This window comes from Phoenix dactylifera, chromosome 14, assembly GCF_009389715.1.
Source record: "Phoenix dactylifera cultivar Barhee BC4 chromosome 14, palm_55x_up_171113_PBpolish2nd_filt_p, whole genome shotgun sequence".
Classification (NCBI taxonomy): domain Eukaryota; kingdom Viridiplantae; phylum Streptophyta; class Magnoliopsida; order Arecales; family Arecaceae; genus Phoenix; species Phoenix dactylifera.
This window is the reverse complement of record NC_052405.1, coordinates 12,137,156-12,156,594: the sequence shown is the minus strand read 5'-3', so window position 1 is coordinate 12,156,594 and position 19,439 is coordinate 12,137,156. Positions and strand designations below refer to the sequence as shown.

At 35.2% G+C, this 19,439-nt stretch overlaps 1 protein-coding gene across 1 annotated transcript; it reads left to right on the top strand.

Annotated features, from left to right (window-relative positions):
• Positions 1-8,335: 8,335 nt before the first annotated feature.
• Positions 8,336-17,171, top strand: LOC103717551 (PTI1-like tyrosine-protein kinase 3; the record flags this gene model as incomplete). The annotated part of the gene is made up of 7 exons (XM_039133956.1): positions 8,336-8,354; positions 13,234-13,481; positions 13,607-13,733; positions 13,857-14,130; positions 15,428-15,560; positions 16,716-16,799; positions 17,034-17,171. Coding segments are annotated over 7 exons (1,023 nt in total), but the record flags the coding sequence as incomplete, so codon positions are not given.
• Positions 17,172-19,439: the final 2,268 nt, after the last annotated feature.

Sequence of the window (19,439 nt, the reverse complement as noted above, 5' to 3'; positions counted from 1 at the left end):
ACTGTGTCCAACGGCTCTATTTTTGTCTCTAACGGCTATATTCTTGTTTCCACGCCATCTAAAGCTATAAAAACAAGAAGAGAGCTAGGGGAGAACTTATGGAAGTGGGAGAGATCATTTAGGAAAGAGATTCCAAAGAGATTACAAGAAAAATCTCCCATAAGCACAAAAGGGCCATTCAAAGTAAAATAGAGAGAAGAAGAGCATCCAAGTGAATCCCAAAGCTTCCTCTCCATCCGTGTGCTGCCTCGGTGATCCTCTACTTCGTGCCAAATCAGAAGAGGGTCAAGTAAAGAAGAAGCCGAGCTCCTTCATCTTCAAAACTCGTTTGAGGGCTTCTCTTTACTCTATTTGTTTATATTGTCATATTTGCTTGTTTAAGAAGCTTTGTTTTGTTTTATACTTTGTTTTAATATCTTGTAACTTGATTCAATCAAGGGATTGAATCAAGGGGTTAAGGTTTGTTGGTGAGCCAAAGGGAAAACCAACTGTGTAAGGTTTGTTGGTGAGCCAAAGGGAAAACCAACTGTGTTAGGTTTGTTGGTGAGCCGAGGGTAAAACCAACGAGTAGGGTTCGATTGTGATCCCGGAAAAACAATCGGAGTGGTTCTAGTCGGTGAGCCTGGGAAAACCGACCGAGTTCGTTGTGCGCTCGTAAAACAACAAGTTGGGTTGTGAGCTTGTAAAACAACCGGCTGTAATCGGTAGGATTGTAGTGAAATTCCCAAGAGGTCTTGGGGAGTGGATGTAGGTGCTGGGGTGCACCGAACCACTATATGTCCTTTGTGTTTGTAATGCCTCTAGTTATTGTCTAACTAACACACTTACTTACTTAGATAAATTGCTTGCTTAATTCTTATCCGCACATCCTTTAGTTGCAAGCATATTTAATCAAGTCGAAGTCTATACATCAAACCCTTGCTAAGTTTAACTTTCACTGTGCATCTATACAACTTAGCATAGTTAATCAAAAAGTTTTAGAAGTAGCATAAAAGTTTTGAAAGACCCAATTCACCCCCCTCTTGGGTTGTATCTACTGGGCAACAAGTGGTATCAGAGCAGGTGCTCAAATATTATTTGTAGTCTTAACCAACTAGAGCCAAAGATCATGACAACCCCACATAACGTATTACCTGCTGAGGGACTGTCCACAAACAGACCTCCACTGTTTGATGGATCTAACTATATTCAATGGAAAGCTAGAATGAAAATCTTTACTCAATCACAAAACTATGAGCTATGGAATGTCATAACAAATGGCCTACACACACCCACGAAATTAATTGAAAGTATGTTTGATAAAAATTTGGCTGAACTAAATGCTAAGGCTATGAACCTATTATATTGTGCATTAGATAGGAATGAGTTTAATTACATATCTTCTTGCATAACTGCTAAAGATATATGGAATATGCTTGAAGTTAAATATGAATGTCCTAACAAATCTGAAACATCATGTGTAGAAGAAGTGCAGTATCATATTGCAAATTCATGTTTCATGGCACATGAGGTACATGCTGAAACTGAAAGCAATTTTACATTTGATGAACTTCACGATGCCTTTTCTGATTTGTATTTAGAATATAAGAAACTTGTTTGTAAGAACAAGAACTTGAGGAAAGAAAATCAAGAACTAAATCAGAAAAACCAACTTCTCACTGAAAGCCATGATAAACTTAAGAAAAATAATGAATTGCTTTCAGAAGATAACAAAAGATTAACTAAAGAAGTTGACACATTAAAACCCGTTGTTGAAAGATTTACTTTGAGCTCTGAAAAGTTGAATCTAATGATAAATAATCAAAGAGCTGAATTTGATAATATTGGATTGGGATGTCAACCTTGGTACACCCAAAAATCTTTCAAGAATATGTTTGTTAAAACAGTTTCTAATCATTTTAAAATAGATTCTTATAATGTTGATAAACAGGAACAAAGGTTATGCAAAATCTTTTCTGTTCCTAAATCTGTACATTACAAATTTGATAAACCTAAAAGGCAAAAACAGAAAACTGAAGGGTTATCTACCACTCATGGTAAATCCATGTTTGTTAAATTTAATAAGAAGATGCAGAAATACACTTCTTGTAGCCCTAAAATCTGCAAGCCGATGGACAAAATAGCTATTAAGAAAATATGGGTTCCAAAAGGAACAATAATAGCTAACCTGCACGGACCCAAAAGAGCTTGGGTTCCTAAGTTGAAAATCTAAATATTTTCTGCAGGTGTGTCTAGCACTCAAGGCTCCAACAAAAGATGTTAAATTGGACATTGGGTGCTCTAGACATATATTAAAGAATGAAACTTAAAATATACTTAAGAAAAGTGACTAAAATGGAAGAAATAATGAAATTAGTAATTCTCGCATCCTCTCATACTGAAATTGTTTTATTAGTTGATTAAAACACATCTTGCAAGTATTAATCATTCTTTTCTTGTGATATAAGTGATATTTCTGATATGAAAAGAAAATATATCCAAATCACTCCATCTTTCTAGATTATGCTTTACTTATAGATGGATAATTTGGTAAATCAATTCTCCTAAGAATAACTCAATGAATTCTCTATATGCTTGACTGAGAGTTTTTATCCATGGCATTATTGTTCATTGATCATAGATATAAAAATATGTACTTGGTATATCTTTGAATATATGCATTATAAATACTATGATCAAAGAATTCTTTTTGGCATATAAAATTAACTTATGCTAGTATGGACCTAATCTCAAAAGATCTTGTCATTGATTTACTTAGAATATCTTCTGCAAGGTCAAAGTTTACTATGCATGTTAACTAAGGAAACAAACAAGAATCAATTTCTAAATCTAAAGATGTTGTTTCCATCACTAAGTTTTCACAAGCTTACATTGGATTTGTTTTTGGCAAGTAAAATTAAAGTATTTTCTGCATTTGCTAAATCTTGTGAAAGGGATCAAATGAAAAAGGTTTGCAAACTATGAAAGTAAAAGAAGTATCATGGCATAGTGTTGAAAACCAATTTTGTATTAAGTTGTGCACAGAAAATAATATTGAATACAATTATTTCTGCACCAAAGAACACCATAAGTAAAATAGGGTTAATAGAATCCTTGAAGAAATGAAAAAGGCAATGTTGTACGATAGTCATTTAAAAGCTATCATCATTGCTTGTCATATATATGGTTTCTATTAGGTCTATATTTGATGAAAATTCCATTTGATCTTCTGAAAAATAGAAAATGAACTACTGCATATCTTTCATATTTTTCAGTCGTACACGTTATACCTGATATATTCTTATGAAAATAATGCCAAATCTGATAAAGATATTTCTATCCTTGGATATCATTCATCAAGCAATGCATATAGAATATTCAATGAAAAGATTCTAGTTAAAGAAATATCAATTCAGTTTATTCTTTATGAGACTAATGATTCATTATCAAGATACTAAAATCAAATTATATATGGATATGTTTAATCTTTTACATATGACAATCTGAAAACTTGTTAATAATTAGAACCAAATTGAGTTTTCAGAAATGCACTTAATGAAGAAAAATTGGTGACTACTAAAAGATTCAATCAAGAAAAGATGAATTAGATCTTGATGAAATTCTTGCATGATTAGAAGTAAAGATCACCATTATCATTTGCTTGCTTTATGAGCTTTATATTCTGTCAAATGAATGTGTAGAATATACGTCTATGTGGTTATTTCATTTAAAAAAAATCTATGTAAAATAACCACCTTATTTGAAAACACTCATTACCAATATGATAAAGCAATATGTGATTTGGAACAAGCATCAAAAGCATGATAGAATAATTATTTCATCAAACACCTAATAGACCAGATTGTGTGATCATTATGTGCCCTTATGCAAGACTTCAATCTAACTCTAATGAATCATAATTTATTGATAACAAATGAATCATAATCTGAATTTTGATAGAAACAATTGTTTAAGGCAATTTGATCGAAACTTAGCTAGCATGCCTTATTGATAATTATCTTAAGCAAATAGAATCTAAGCTAAATTGATGTTGAAAATAAGAAATTAATTTGACCTTGATGAATCTTCCTATTGCTTCACATGCTTGTCCTTGAACAGTCTTGGTTAATGAAACTATCTCTTTAGTTCAAGTGACATATGTTTGCTTATGTTTAGGCAATCTCTTGAGTAAAGTGACTCAACATTCAATTATTATCATATCTTAGGTTGAGTTACCTAGTTAAGAAATATGCTATATAAATGTTTTGTATCTTGAAGAAACTAATAACTTTCTTTCAAGAAAGAAAAGAATTTTGTTAATAATGCAGGATCCTTGTGCAAGAAAATGAGAGATTTCAACTTGAAGGACACCTCCACATAAGATACAACAAACATTCAAATGCAAACAAGAGAGAGGATCTTCTTCAGCCAAAAGTTCACACGTAAGAAATCTAGTTTGGCTTGAAGAATATATATAATGAATAGGTAATTTTAGATACCTTTCTCACAAATTAATTGAGCAAAGTCAATAACTTAAATCTTATGATGGCATGATTAAATTCTTTAATTATTAATTTTTGATATCATGTCTATATGTGTATTGACTGACTTATACTTTTAGAAACTGTTTCATGGTTTGCCCAAACTAAATGATTTCTTAGCCTATATCATAACCATGAAATACACAAGTATATGCTTAAAATTTTGGATGTAAAATAACTTGTGAGAAGTTATGAATCCATGAGCATAATGAAAATGTTGTTTGCATGATATACATATATATGATACATAAGATTAATTCTTTATTCTGCTCTTTCATGTAAATTACTTGAGAATAACAAAAAGAGAGAGAGATAAAGAAAAGAAAATGGATATTATTCAAGAGAAGTAAAATCTAAGTAAAGGCAAATACTTCATCTTAAGGAAAAGCAAAACAAGCATAATATATTTGACTTGTGAAAGGGATAAAATCCGTAATGAATTACACTTAAATAGAGGGAGAGTTTAAAGTAAATAGTTTAACCTTTCTATATTGCTCATCATAGGGATGGTGCCAATGGGGAGGCTAGTGGTAGTACCCGGCACTATTTGACCCAACTATTCGGTGTAGGGCATATTAGGGACGGCACAAGAGGGAGGCTAGTGGTAGTACCTCGTGCCCCTTCCCAACTCCACCGGATAGGGAGCAAGTAGAGTATAGAACATAGGAAAGTTAAAAATGAAAGACAAAGTAAATGAAAGTATATAAGAAGAATCAAGTCAAATTTTTAATCACTTGAAAACACACTTTAAGGATGAAATCAGTGCAAAATTATATTTAAATAGGGGGAGTTTATTTGAAAAGAATTGATTTTGATCCTTGATATGCTTGTTCTTATTATTTTAATGCATGACTTAACACATAATATATCTTGCATGTGGCATGATGTCTTGAATTATGGGTTCTCAATATTTTGTAATGCTTCATACTTGGACAATTTGATTGAATGTTTGAAATGCTATATAACATCTTTTGTTTGGTATTATTGAAAAGAAATTTTCAGATTTGTCGTTAACAATCATCGTTAAAAACTGAAAGTTGAATAAATTTGTAAAAAGGAGAAGAGAAGGATATCTCTATTTAGGCAAAATGAATTGAGTTGTTTTTATCCTTCATCTTGATTAACTTTGGTATATAATGTTCTAACTCATACCAAAACTCAACATAAATACAAATACTCTGAATATGCTCTTACATGTTTGAAATATGTGTTTTCAAACGTAATGATTTAAGATGAGCTACAATCTGAAAGATACATATCTCAAATTATGTTTTTGAAAGCCTCAATTGAAAATTCTATGTAATTCAGAATCTGATTTTGTATAAAAGCTTGAACTCCATATGATTTCTAAATAAAGTCTTAATGAAAGAAAAACAGAATTAATTTTGATGCCTTTGGTTGATTGCTCCGATACGCATCCGAAACATATCATTTCTTATCTTCAAAGTATACTAATATTGGCCTAAATGATGTGGCTTTCAATGATCTTGATTGCAAGTAAATATTTTTAAATATATGATTTTATTTTGATATTAAAAAAAAAATATTGGGCTTCATGTATACATTGCTGAAAAACTGTGATTAAGAAATTGAGTTCTATAAATATATATATTTCAATGATCATCTACATGTTTTTCTCTCCTACATTATTAAAGACAGAATAGAGTGAATGATCTTAAAGCAAGAAATATTTCAGCTCACTCGAATGATTCTAAAAGAAAGAAAATGTAAATGCCTTTGAAAGAAACTGAGCTTCAAATGAATCATTTTCTGACTAATATTTCTATACATTTTTTTCTAAGATTAGGAGAAAGCATAACTTATTCTTAAAGGATTAGAAAGAGTGATTACTATAAATTTTGAATAATTCTAGATCACTCTACATTCTTGATATCATAAAGTTTCAGGTTTATTCACGTTTAACATTAAAATCTGAAATTCAACAAAAGAAAAGAATGATTAAAGAAGTATGCATCTTTTGAGGGGGAGCTTTAGATATCTTATCCTAAAGTTACTTCAATTTGAAGCATACCTTGATTTTTATGGATTGATTTTGATGAACCTCCTTATAATGCAATACTTGCTTTAATTATAAGTTTATGCCTTGAGAAGAGTTCTATAAAGGTTGTCTTATCTCATACCTTGAGTCTTATGAAAATAAGCTGAAACTTATGGAAAACATATTTTTGAGATTGACAATTTTATTGAACATTATCTTCAAACTCTAAACTGTTAAATGGAATAATCAATTGAGGGGGAGAAAGAAAATTTCAGAAGGAGAGGTATTATGGAACTTAACCGCAAAAATCTTTATGATACATCTTGAGGATTGTTATTTGGTTAATATTTCTTATGCATACATCATGAACCAAATTGCAAGTCAAACAGTTGATCTTAAGAGCCTCTAACTTAATGAAAAAGGGGGAGAATAACGTGTTGAATTTTTTTTAATATCTCTTAGAAAATCTATTTTGAAATTTACTAATGAGTCCAAATTGGCTTGCTCTTTAGAACTTAAATTGTGTGCCAATTCCTATTTTTATGTATCAAATTGTGCTTGTTTTCTAAAGGAATAAAAGAAAGTCTTTAAGAAAGCTCTAAGATATATCAAAAATTGCATGAATCCATATTTTGGTATTTGTGCCCCAATGCTCTTATTATCATTAAAGAACTTTGAAGTCATTAAGAATTAATGATCCAACGTGATGATATATTTTTCAAGTATATGAGTTTTGATCTTATACTCTGAAAATTAATTAAATTGCTCTCATGTTGATAAAATACTTAATATTTTGGGCAAAAGTTCTTAAATGAACAAGCTTTCATACTTATTATTGAAGAGAGGTTAGATTTCCATTCGTGTTTTCCTTGAATATCATTTGTGGGACTTCTTGAATTAACTTAAGAAAGATTCCACCTACACTTGATTAGAAAACTATCTGTGGTATCAAATTAGAAAACTTCTTGAAATCACATTCGATGTGTTCTGCTCTGAAATTATCTTAATTGTCTCTGATCTATGCTCATTAATCTGATTCTAATATTATTGCCTTGAGTTATATGATTCATATCCTTGCAATAATTTGACATGCAAATCAGAGTACAATAAGAAAAAGAAATATTTGAGTATTCTTATCTTTGTGCTTCATGTTTCACTATCTTTTTGATGTTGTCAAAAAGGGGGAGAAATATCTAAGTATATGCTCAATGCTTTCTGTTTTGAATTGAATACAAATCAGCTTAAATTGAAATATGTTGATTGTGTTAAGCTGATTAAATCTAAAGCATTATCATGAAGTATGTTCTTAAATATATATGTTTTTACTTCATGCAACTTAGCTATGCATTACTTCTAGAACACAATATATCTTATATTGCATATACTCCAAGTTTTGTCATCATCAAAAAGGGGGAGACTGATGACCCAAAGATTGATTTAAAGATTGATTTTGATGATCACAAAACCTTGAAGTATAAATACTAATGTTTGTGTTGCAAGGAGAAAGATATTTATTTTGCAAGGAACATAGCAAGTTGGAAGAACACAAGAAGGCCTCCAAAGCTCTCAAGAAAAGTTGGAAGAAAGCTACAATTTATTGGCCCAAGTCTCAAGTTCAAAGGATTCAATTTAGAAGAGCAAGTTTTAAGAAAAAATTCAAAGGAAAGGCACTCGAGTCGACTCCTACAGTTCCGAGTCGACTCCAAGGAGCAACAGACAGACGGACAGAAAGATTCATCTCAGAACCTGTCAACGAGTCGACTCCGATGTTCACCGAGTCGACTCCAGGGTAGTATGAGTCGACTCCTAGGAGTCACAGGCAGAAAAGTCAGAGAGCAGTTTTTGGGTCTGAGATTCGAGTCGACTCCAGTGGAACGCGAGTCGACTCCGATGGTTGGCAAGTCGACTCCAAAGAAAGTGAGAGTCGACTCTCAGAGGAACACAAGGAAAAAGACAGAAGACCAATTTACTGACTCTGAGATTCGAGTCGACTCCCGCAATACGCGAGTCGACTCCTAGACACCGCAACCCAAAGACAGAAGACGGTATTTTCGTCTCTGAGAGGCGAGTCGACTCCAAGACAGTTCGAGTCGACTCCAAGGCAGCGCGACCCCAAAAATGCAGAGGATCAGTTTTCGGGCTCTGAGAGCCGAGTCGACTCCAAGAGAATCCGAGTCGACTCGAGGAAGAAAATCAGAAAGTATGTCCTCTGGATTCATGGGATGAGCCGACTCCGAAGATGCCAAGTCAGCTCCAGATGTTGGCGAGTCGACTCCGGGTTAAGTCGAGTCGACTCCCAGTCAAGGCATGCACTTTAATTCAAATTTGGAACAGTGGCCGAGTCGTCTCCAGTAAAGCACGAGCCGACTCCTGCAACAGGCGAGTCGACTCCTGATCGCGCGAGTCGACTCCGATCCCAACGGTAATATTGTTAGGAAGTGCAGACTGTGTCCAACGGCTCTATTTTTGTCTCTAACGGCTATATTCTTGTTTCCACGCCATCTAAAGCTATAAAAACAAGAAGAGAGCTAGGGGAGAACTTATGGAAGTGGGAGAGATCATTTAGGAAAGAGATTCCAAAGAGATTACAAGGAAAATCTCCCATAAGCACAAAAGGGCCATTCAAAGTAAAATAGAGAGAAGAAGAGCATCCAAGTGAATCCCAAAGCTTCCTCTCCATCCGTGTGCTGCCTCGGTGATCCTCTACTTCGTGCCAAATCAGAAGAGGGTCAAGTAAAGAAGAAGCCGAGCTCCTTCATCTTCAAAACTCGTTTGAGGGCTTCTCTTTACTCTATTTGTTTATATTGTCATATTTGCTTGTTTAAGAAGCTTTGTTTTGTTTTATACTTTGTTTTAATATCTTGTAACTTGATTCAATCAAGGGATTGAATCAAGGGGTTAAGGTTTGTTGGTGAGCCAAAGGGAAAACCAACTGTGTAAGGTTTGTTGGTGAGCCAAAGGGAAAACCAACTGTGTTAGGTTTGTTGGTGAGCCGAGGGTAAAACCAACGAGTAGGGTTCGATTGTGATCCCGGAAAAACAATCGGAGTGGTTCTAGTCGGTGAGCCTGGGAAAACCGACCGAGTTCGTTGTGCGCTCGTAAAACAACAAGTTGGGTTGTGAGCTTGTAAAACAACCGGCTGTAATCGGTAGGATTATAGTGAAATTCCCAAGAGGTCTTGGGGAGTGGATGTAGGTGCTGGGGTGCACCGAACCACTATATGTCCTTTGTGTTTGTAATGCCTCTAGTTATTGTCTAACTAACACACTTACTTACTTAGATAAATTGCTTGCTTAATTCTTATCCGCACATCCTTTAGTTGCAAGCATATTTAATCAAGTCGAAGTCTATACATCAAACCCTTGCTAAGTTTAACTTTCACTGTGCATCTATACAACTTAGCATAGTTAATCAAAAAGTTTTAGAAGTAGCATAAAAGTTTTGAAAGACCCAATTCACCCCCCTCTTGGGTTGTATCTACTGGGCAACACAAGCACACTATTTTTTTAAGGTAATCCACATTGCATCGATCCTTTAATTTTTGACTGCCACTTTATGATTCTCCCTATTGGTCAAATATTTTATAGCATTTCTCAACTAATATTTAGTCTGTGGTCTTATACATGCTTAAACATAATATATGTGCAATAGATATCATGGTGTATAGAAATAAGCATGTGAGAACAATGATGTGTGCAAGATAGTAGCCTATACATGCGTATGCAGGACTCAAACATAAAATAGCGAGGATCAAACATCTAATTAATGGCAATCAAACAGAGGATGTAAGTGTTAAGTTGCTCCTAGAAATTTCTCTGAATATTTGAGGACAATGCTGACATTTAGATCCATAAAGCCGGCTTTAAAACCGATGGACCTTCCCGGTATGATTGGGATTGTTTGTGATCACGATCTAATTGAGTGTTCCACGTAAGATTTCCTTCAGCACCCGGGATTTACTTCAGATTTAACTCGCTGCGCCTTGAGAGTGCCTCCCACCAAATCCGGGATTCTTTCTTCAGTAGATCAGCCGGGTCGTTGCCTTCCTCTTATCTACTCTCTTCTTATTCGCCTGTTTTCTTTTATCCCAACCACACCAAAACTTCTTTTATTCCACTTTCTATCCTCTTCTCCACCTTCATCCATATTCCATTGCGATGGAGGAAGACACTAAACAACGTGAACGACGTGGCTTTAAAGTGAGTTCATTTTTTCTCGATCCTATAATAGTTTAATAGTGTTGTTTATAATCATCTTTAATCACATGCAATAACGATAGTCATTATGGTCTCGCTGTATGATTGTTTCATGGGAAGATCATACGTTACATGGTCTTGCACCATGTTAACCTGCTTTGTTTTTGGATAATGATTTAAGTTTTGCGTGTTTTTTTTGAAAGTTTTGAGATCCAAGATGTTTTTTTTCTTCTGATATTTAGTTATATGTTGGTTTGAATTATTCTTTGACCTACAGGCATATGCACAAGATTCCATCCGTGCTTTGCGTTCACTTCTAGGGAATTTCAAAGGAGCACATAGAAGAGAGAGAAGGAGTAGGAAGTTGTGTCGATGGATTCCGTGCGTTGGAATGGCGAATGAATCTAACCAGCGTAACGTGCATGGAATTCTGAGATTTCCAAAGAATTGAAGTTTTTATATTCGAGTTGCTTCTTTTATGATTGCTTGTTTTCCCAACAGATAACTGAAACAATCTGAATTTATTGCATTTCATTCTATCCGATGCATCCTGGAATGATTGGAAAAGGAAGTTTTGTGTTTGTCTTGAAATATTTGTTGGGTTCTATCATCTTTGTCTTTGTATTTCCTTCATGTATTTGTCTTTCGAGTTTTTGAACCATGGTGCATATTTATATTTATATTCAAAATAATAGCCGTCAGTTGTGGCAGTATTTTATTTATCTTTTGCACTCACTTTTTGCTTGATACTTAGTACGTATGATCTATTGAATGAATGATGAGAAAATAGAGATAATGAAATGGTCTTCAAATTATCTTATGTTTGCCAGTCTATTACATATATTTATATATATGTTAATTCTTTTAATGTGCTACCAGTACTAAGGGATGGATTTTTTGATTTTTTTAAGATGCATATTTTCATATGAAAGAACTATAGGATCTATTTCATTTTTAACCACTTGGTTGAAAATGTAGAAAAATAAATGTCGAGTTAATGGTGTTCTACTAAGTCACCAATGCTTAGTACATCTTTCCATTCTTCAAGTTTGCTTTAGGATATCTATCATTATTACTTAATGTTGTAATTGTACAAATATAGATCATATTGTTGCTAATTTTGGGCTTCACTTATTATTGGAGGATGCATAATGATTTCTCTATGTACCTAATTTATGTCTGTATGTGCACTAGGAGAGCCACAACTAAAATGATTCAACTTGAGATTGGGTTCAAGAAAGGCTGACGCAGTTTGAGGGTTTATATCTCTGTTTGAGGTGCATACATGAAGAAATTCAAGATCATAATACCAAGAATGGGGATATTAAGTTGAATGTGAAGTACTAAAGAGAGGCATTGCCTAATGGCTGAAGGTGTCTTCAACTTTAGAGTGTAGATTGAGCACAATTAATGAGAGCACAGTTCTTTGAATTAATCAACAGTCTAACTAAAATGTGTCACTCCGGTTACATGTGCATATAAAGACCTTTGAAATAATGTTGGAAATGTCACAATTTGTGACCAACCAACTAATAAGTCATGTCCCACCTATGTGAGTTTGCCAATATGGATCGGGCAGAGAACCATCAAAACTTGAGAACAGAATGCAAACTACTCTCAACTTAATGTCGACTACTTATTTTTGTTTATGTGAGGACCATGCCGTTATGTATTTAATTCTATACCAGCTATGCACAAGAAAAATTTTGGATACTCATATAAGACTAAAGAATCAAAATAACACCTTGTGGCTAACTTTTTTAGGGGAGATTCCAAATTGTTATAAATGACAACAAAACGGGCTGAGCCCATGATCTATGCGGACTAAAGGAACACTATAACATAGGGTTATTTAGATTGACTACGAGCTAATCATGGTACTTATGATTGTATTTGGATCCTTGGTCCGGTGAGGACAGTAGGACTTAAATGAGGGGAGTATTTGAGGAGGCATCAGTTTAGCCTCATATTGACGATGCACTGATTAGATCTTGGGAACTAATTCAAGGTTAAGAAATGTAAATAATACCTTCTATTTAGTCCTTTTAAATGAGGTCCAAGATAAGTCGACCTTGGGTAAGAGAGGGGCTATGGGAACTAGATGGCAAACTGGAAGAAAGAAAACCTACCTTATTGAATAGTTTGTTTAAGCTCATGCAGTTAAGTGAGGAACCCTTCAAGGTTTATTTCGACCTAAAAAAGAATACATAAAGGGAAAGGAGATTTTTCAATGCGGGGAACTGCATTTTCTTTGGGGCACTAAGGCGTAAGTGCAGAGTGTAATACAGTACTTAAGGCACAACCCATAAGACTCGAGCAATTCTACGTTGGTATATCACCAAATACTGCTCAAAACCTTTTCAAGGTAAATCTTATAAGCAGAAGTTAAATTAATATGAAAAATAGCAAAGGAATTTTACTCTGTTAAAAACAATTGAAATCGTTTATCCTTCTCTGGTTGCTTATGTACGTTGCTATTACTATTGTAGCTTTTCCCTCTTTTTTTAATGTTCTCCAGGTACACAGAAGGGCTCAGAACATCCTGCTGCACATGAACCAGAAAGGGCACTGCCCCGTATTGCAGTGCCTGCACTCTCCTTAAATGAAATCAAGGAAAAGACTGATAATTTCAGCTTGAAGTCTTTGGTGGGTGAAGGGTCACATGCAAGAGTATATCGGGCAGTTCTAAACAGCGGCAAAGAAGTTGTAATAAAAAAGTATGATAAACCATCCAATCCTGCGTCAAATACTGAGTTTTTGAAGCAGGTAACATGCAGTACGTTCTATATTTCAGTTGCGATAAACAACGAAAGAGTTGAAAGTTCAGTATGGTTGCTTGTCTATATTTTGTATTCGCCTTTCAAGAGCTAATGAATCCATTGCGATGTCAGCTCTCGAGGGCATCAAGATTGAAGCATGAGAACTTCGTTGAACTGCTAAGCTATTGCGTCGAGGAAGATCTTCGTTTGTTGACGTATGAGTATGCAACTTTGGGTTCTCTGCATGATTATTTGCATGGTATGGTGTTAGCCTTTCCATTAATTTCTTCCTCTCTCTCGCTTGTGGCTAGCATTTTTCTTATATGTCATGCTGTTTCATGCACAAGTGTTACAATATTCCAGTCCTTACTTGGAACTTCAGGTAGAAAAGGTGTCTGTGGTGCAAAACCTGGTCCTTTGCTTAGTTGGAAACAGCGGTTGAGAATCGCGTTGGATGCAGCAATTGGGTTAGAGTATCTTCATGAGAAGGTTCAGCCCTCCATAGTGCATCAGGACATGAGATCCAGCAATGTTCTTTTATTTCAGGACTTCAGAGCAAAAATTGCAGACTTCAATATTTTATGCCAAGCTCCAGATGCGGCCTCTCGTCTTCATTCTACCCGCGTCTTGGGAACCTTTGGCTATCATGCACCAGAGTAATTGCACAAATGCTCGTATCCTCAACGAAGTTAAAGTTGATTAGTTTTTGCTGTATGATGTGCTTACAACTTTCGCAGTCTACTTTACATCCTGTTCAAGACAGTGATGCTATGAAGTAACCTCAATATTGCTTGTAATATTAACTAGTGCATTAGGTTTTGACTGGGCCTTCTGAGGACATTGGGGATTCTAGGATTTACCATTAGCAGTAGGATGATAAGACCAGGCTCATTTGTGGTGGGAGGGGGGGGGGGGGGGGGAGAGAGAGGAGTAATTTACATGAGGAATGCACATTTATTTAAGCTAGAATGAGAAACCTGAGCCACAGGTATTGATGATCAGAATTATGAGAGAGGGCCATTGAAGAGGGAATGAGGAAGAGGAAGGAAAAAAGGGAGGTGACCATATGAATGGAAGAGGAATTTGTTGTTGGGCTTGGTAAAGGTTGCTGCTCTATTGTAGATTTTGAATGTAGGAAACCACCATGAGACTTTATATTTGTCTTCTTTTCTATTCTTTTCCTTCTTTTCTATCAGTGGCAATTCTATGAGAGCCCGTGCAGGTGTGTGTTTAATACTATATCAATTATATACTAGATAGATCTTAGGTATCTATATAAGGTCAAGAGATCTAAATAATACTTTCTTGGCTATTATTTTTGGAAGAGATCCTAGGTCTTTACAAATGGCATCAGAGTAGATCTTGCCTGGGGACAATATAGCATAGACTCTTTAGGACTGACCATGGGCCAATATGGTGTTATGATTGAATTTAATTGGATTTGTACTCTTAGCCTGACGAGAATGTTAGGGATTAGACGGGAGAGCCCATTTGGGCATGTGTTTAGTACTATATTGGTTGTGTACTAAGAAATCTTGGTTTTTTATATAGACCCAAGAACTTGAATGATACCTTCTTGGTAGTCTTTTGGGGCGAGGTCCAGTGTCAAGAATAGAATTACATCAAAAGGAATACGAAGTAGAGTAGAAGTCCTTGTCCAATTAAAGAAGTGATTGAAAAGTTGATTCCCTTCTCTTACAAATGGAATTTTCGTGTGATGTACAGAATTGGCTCGTAGTTAATAAGAATTCCCGCATTTTGCTTTGCATACTATATTCCATGCATATGGGTTTGAGCACAAATTGTAGTATAGTTTGCAGAAATGTCCTTCAATCTTCATGAGGTCCAAATTTTTTCTAGATTTAACCAACTTTATAAGAAAGACTGATAATGTATTACGATAATCACGTACAGTTTTGCTGATAATGTATTACCATAATCACTCTGATGCAGGTATGCTATGACTGGTCGTATAACACAGAAAAGTGATGTATATAGCTTTGGTGTTGTTCTTTTGGAGCTTCTAACTGGAAGGAAACCAGTGAGTTGTGAAATGCCTCGAGGAGAGCAGAGCCTGGTTACTTGGGTGAGCTTTTTCTTTGACAGTTATCTATACTTATTTGGTTAGCTTAATTCGAAAATATGAAATTAAAAGAATCGCATCATACATCTGCATAACTGAATTTCTGAATCTGAAGCAGAGGAGTGTGAGACAAGGTAACAGCTGACTCCTTTGATAGGTGATTGGACCAAGGAGCTGCTTCTCTGTGTTGTTATTAATGTTCCTATATAGTCTCCAATAAACCTAAGCAAACAGGTCTTCTCTGGGAAGAAGAGAAATAATCTCTTATCTTTTTCTCAAAGAATTAATTCAAGGAGTAGTACTAATCTAATTTCTTATTCTATCAACTGAAATGTTTTTCATTTTAAAATCTCTTACTGCTCCTGTGGTTCTTTGCATAAATGTGCAGGAGGCAAACTTCCTACATGCAGAAAGTTATCATGGGGTATCCCTTTGTTAAAATTAACTCTAAAATTATCATCCTTTTGTTAATTAATTATTATAGTGATTCCATTGTTAAAAAATATAACTATCTTTTTGTCATCCACAATGATTTTAAAACTCAGAAATAGCACTCATTGATTCGAAGTTTGACCCTCAGTATGTGAAGACTTTGACTGTGCCTAGGCTTGTTTATTCTTTGTGTGTGTGTTTGTGTGGGTTCTGTTCTTAAGCTGCTGCTGATTCTTTCAATGGTCTTATAAAATCATCTAGTTTGGCATGCAAGACATATTACACATTCCCATCCACAATTTCATATTCTGATTCCTGGTTGACAGCAACATGCCGACATGTTCCACTTTCGTTATAAGCGATCCATGCACCTGGATTTCCAGATATGGAGAACAAATTCCAAATGCTCCAGCTGAAGTTATCAGCCAAATCTTTTGTTTCATTCAGCTAAAGTAGTCAAAATACCTTCTAATAAACAAAGCTTTCTGATTCTGTATATGCTTTTTCTTCTTTTTTTTGGCAATTCCTTACTCATCCTTTTAATAATGCAAACCAGGAATTCACACTTTTCTTGATAGCCTTAAAATCAAATGGATGAATGGACAATATCACATACCCTATTAAGCACACTACATTTGATTACTCAGATGGCATATGGCATTTAGTATTTGTTGCTGACAAAATAATTTTTTATGTTGTGTTTTGTTTGTGTTTTCCTCAATTTAGGCAACTCCAAGATTGACTGAGGATAAGGTTAGACAGTGTGTCGATCCACGATTGGAGGAGTATCCCAAGAGAGGGCTTGCTAAGGTCTCTCTCTCTCTCTCTCTCTCTCTCTCTCTGTGTGTGTGTGTGTGTGTGTGTGTGTGTGTGTGTGGGTAACACAGACATACACACAAACACATTCACTTATTGTGCTCTTGTTACAAGAATATCACCTATATGTACACGTAATTCTTGCAAGCAAATGCATATCGTCATGTTCTCAACTAAGATTTCCCATATACGTTATAATACTGATATAGGTTCCATTGGATCCTGCAGTTTGCAGCAGTTGCAGCTCTATGCGTGCAGTATGAAAGAGAGTTCAGGCCAAGCATGACTTTTGTGGTCATTGCACTCCAAGATATAGTGAGGAGGAACTCAGGAACTAGTGCCTCTGCTTCTAGGATTATGACATGAACCAACTATTCCAAAACTTCAGCAGCTTTTTTTTTTTTTTTTTTAATTTCCATTTCTGCCTCTGCTTCTAGGATTATGACATGAACCAACTATTCCAAAACTTCAGTAGCTTTTCTTTTTTTTTTTTAATTTGCTCGTTGGGTTCTTGAGTTTAATCCTCACAATGTGACTTCTTTTATGCCACATTTGATAAATTGCTTTCTTTGGTTGTGCCTTTGGGAAGCTTTGAATCGCTGCTGATGGCAGATGCTTGTTCAAAAGATTCTTATTGTAATATACTGCTAACGGAGTGAAAGTGGGTGTCATCCTGTACACTGATGAAAGGAACAGATAATTGGTTGACGTTTTATTTTCCATATTAATTAACTCTTCACCATGACAAACATCATTTTACATAATAATTTTAGATGATCCTTATAGTGCTCTATCAGGTTCAACAGGTGAGGATATTTCCTTTTCCTTTAGTTATAAGAAGAGTAGTACTTTGCTGACATGAGATTTAAACGTCTCTTTGTCTACATAATATGCTTCCAAAGAAATTTTCATGCCTTAAGCTAGGATTTTCTTTTGTCCAAATTTAACTCTTTTATTTTAGAACTTGATATACTAGACTAGACCCAGATCCGATCCGAATCTGAATTTTTCGAGTCCCAACTCGATCTGAATGGTTCGTTGGATCAAAACTTTTAGCTGTCGACTCAATCCGACCTGACTCGATTTTCTATTAGGTTGGATGTGGGTCCAATATTATGACCCGAAGAAATTGGACTGGGTCAGGGTCACTCATAACCTGATTCGATCCGACCTATTCGCATCCTACCCTTGACAGCTTGCACACCTAATGGATATGTATATTTGCTTTGCTATAATCTTATTAATGCCAGCCTATCCTACTTGATCTTTAGGAAATCAAACAATTCTCTCTCGAAAATTTGGAGCACATATCTCTGGATTTACCCACAAAAACAATGGGTATCAATATAATTCTCCTTCACCTTCTTAGGCTTAGACCCACTGAATTTACGCTTCTTTGCCTTCTCATGATCATCCTTTCCATACATAGATTTAGAGGGTGCATCCAAGGAGGGCTCTGCTAGGAAAGTGTGGACTATCCTTTTCAATCCATGTAGCAATCGGAATGGAGGAGTTTGTGGGTTTGCAGTTCCTAAAATGTGGATGGACAGATAATAAGAATAAGTCGATAATGTTAAATACATTATCCCACGTATTTAAGCATTTGTGTACCACGATAATGTTAAATACATATCCCATGTATTTATTATATGTGTGTGAATTCATGTGTTGTGTAGTACATTAAACGTGTTTCAGTAACTTTGGTGGTGTGAATCTCTACATTAAAGTTACGTGCACTAGTAAATAAAAAAAAAAAAATTGCATGTCTTCCTTTAAATATGTGTATCAGCTGTCAAAGTATACATACATACATACATATACACACACACATACATAATACAGATACGGAACACAAGACTGAATTGGTATAAATGTTTAGGACATGGGAGCAAAGGCCGTTTGATTCAATACAAGCATGAATAAAAGAGTAGAGTTAGGGAAAATTATCCTATTCCCTAAGGAACTTGAAACATAGTAGGTTTAGGCAAGTATTCGGCCGTAATTGCATGGGATTACCTAATAGTTATCACCAATATGCACCTATCAAACAAAGATATAAAGGGAAAGGGATTATTTAGTTTCTCTTGATGCCGAGGTTCTCCAAAATGGTTAGGGCCTTCATGGTGGTGGGGTTCTCAGCAATGCTAGAGTTGACAGCAGTTGGGACTTCTAGATTCCCCTTAGAGTCGATAATGGGGTAGGCTTGGGCACAGAAAGTATCAAACTTTAAATAAATCCAGCCCAAAGTTTGATTAAAAATAAATATAGTTTAGGCCTCAAACCGGCCTATGATCAGCTCTAGCCCCTTTGTGTGGGTTAGGTTTTGGGCTCCTGTTAGGGTCCTGGCAACCTTATGTTCTAATATTGCCATTAGGTTGCTTGGATTGTCTGAATTTGTGGAATTATGCTAGAAAAGTATGAGTATAATGGAGCCAGTAGTATCGAAAGAGATAAATAGAAAAGATGAGATGATAGTAAACCATTGGGACCGATATAATAACCGCCGAGTATATGTATTAGTTCCATAGTGGAACTTCCAAAATCATAATCGGAGCACACTGTGTGTACTACCATGGAACCCGCCATTCCAATTTTCCATATACTATCACTTACGAGACAATATAATATATACTT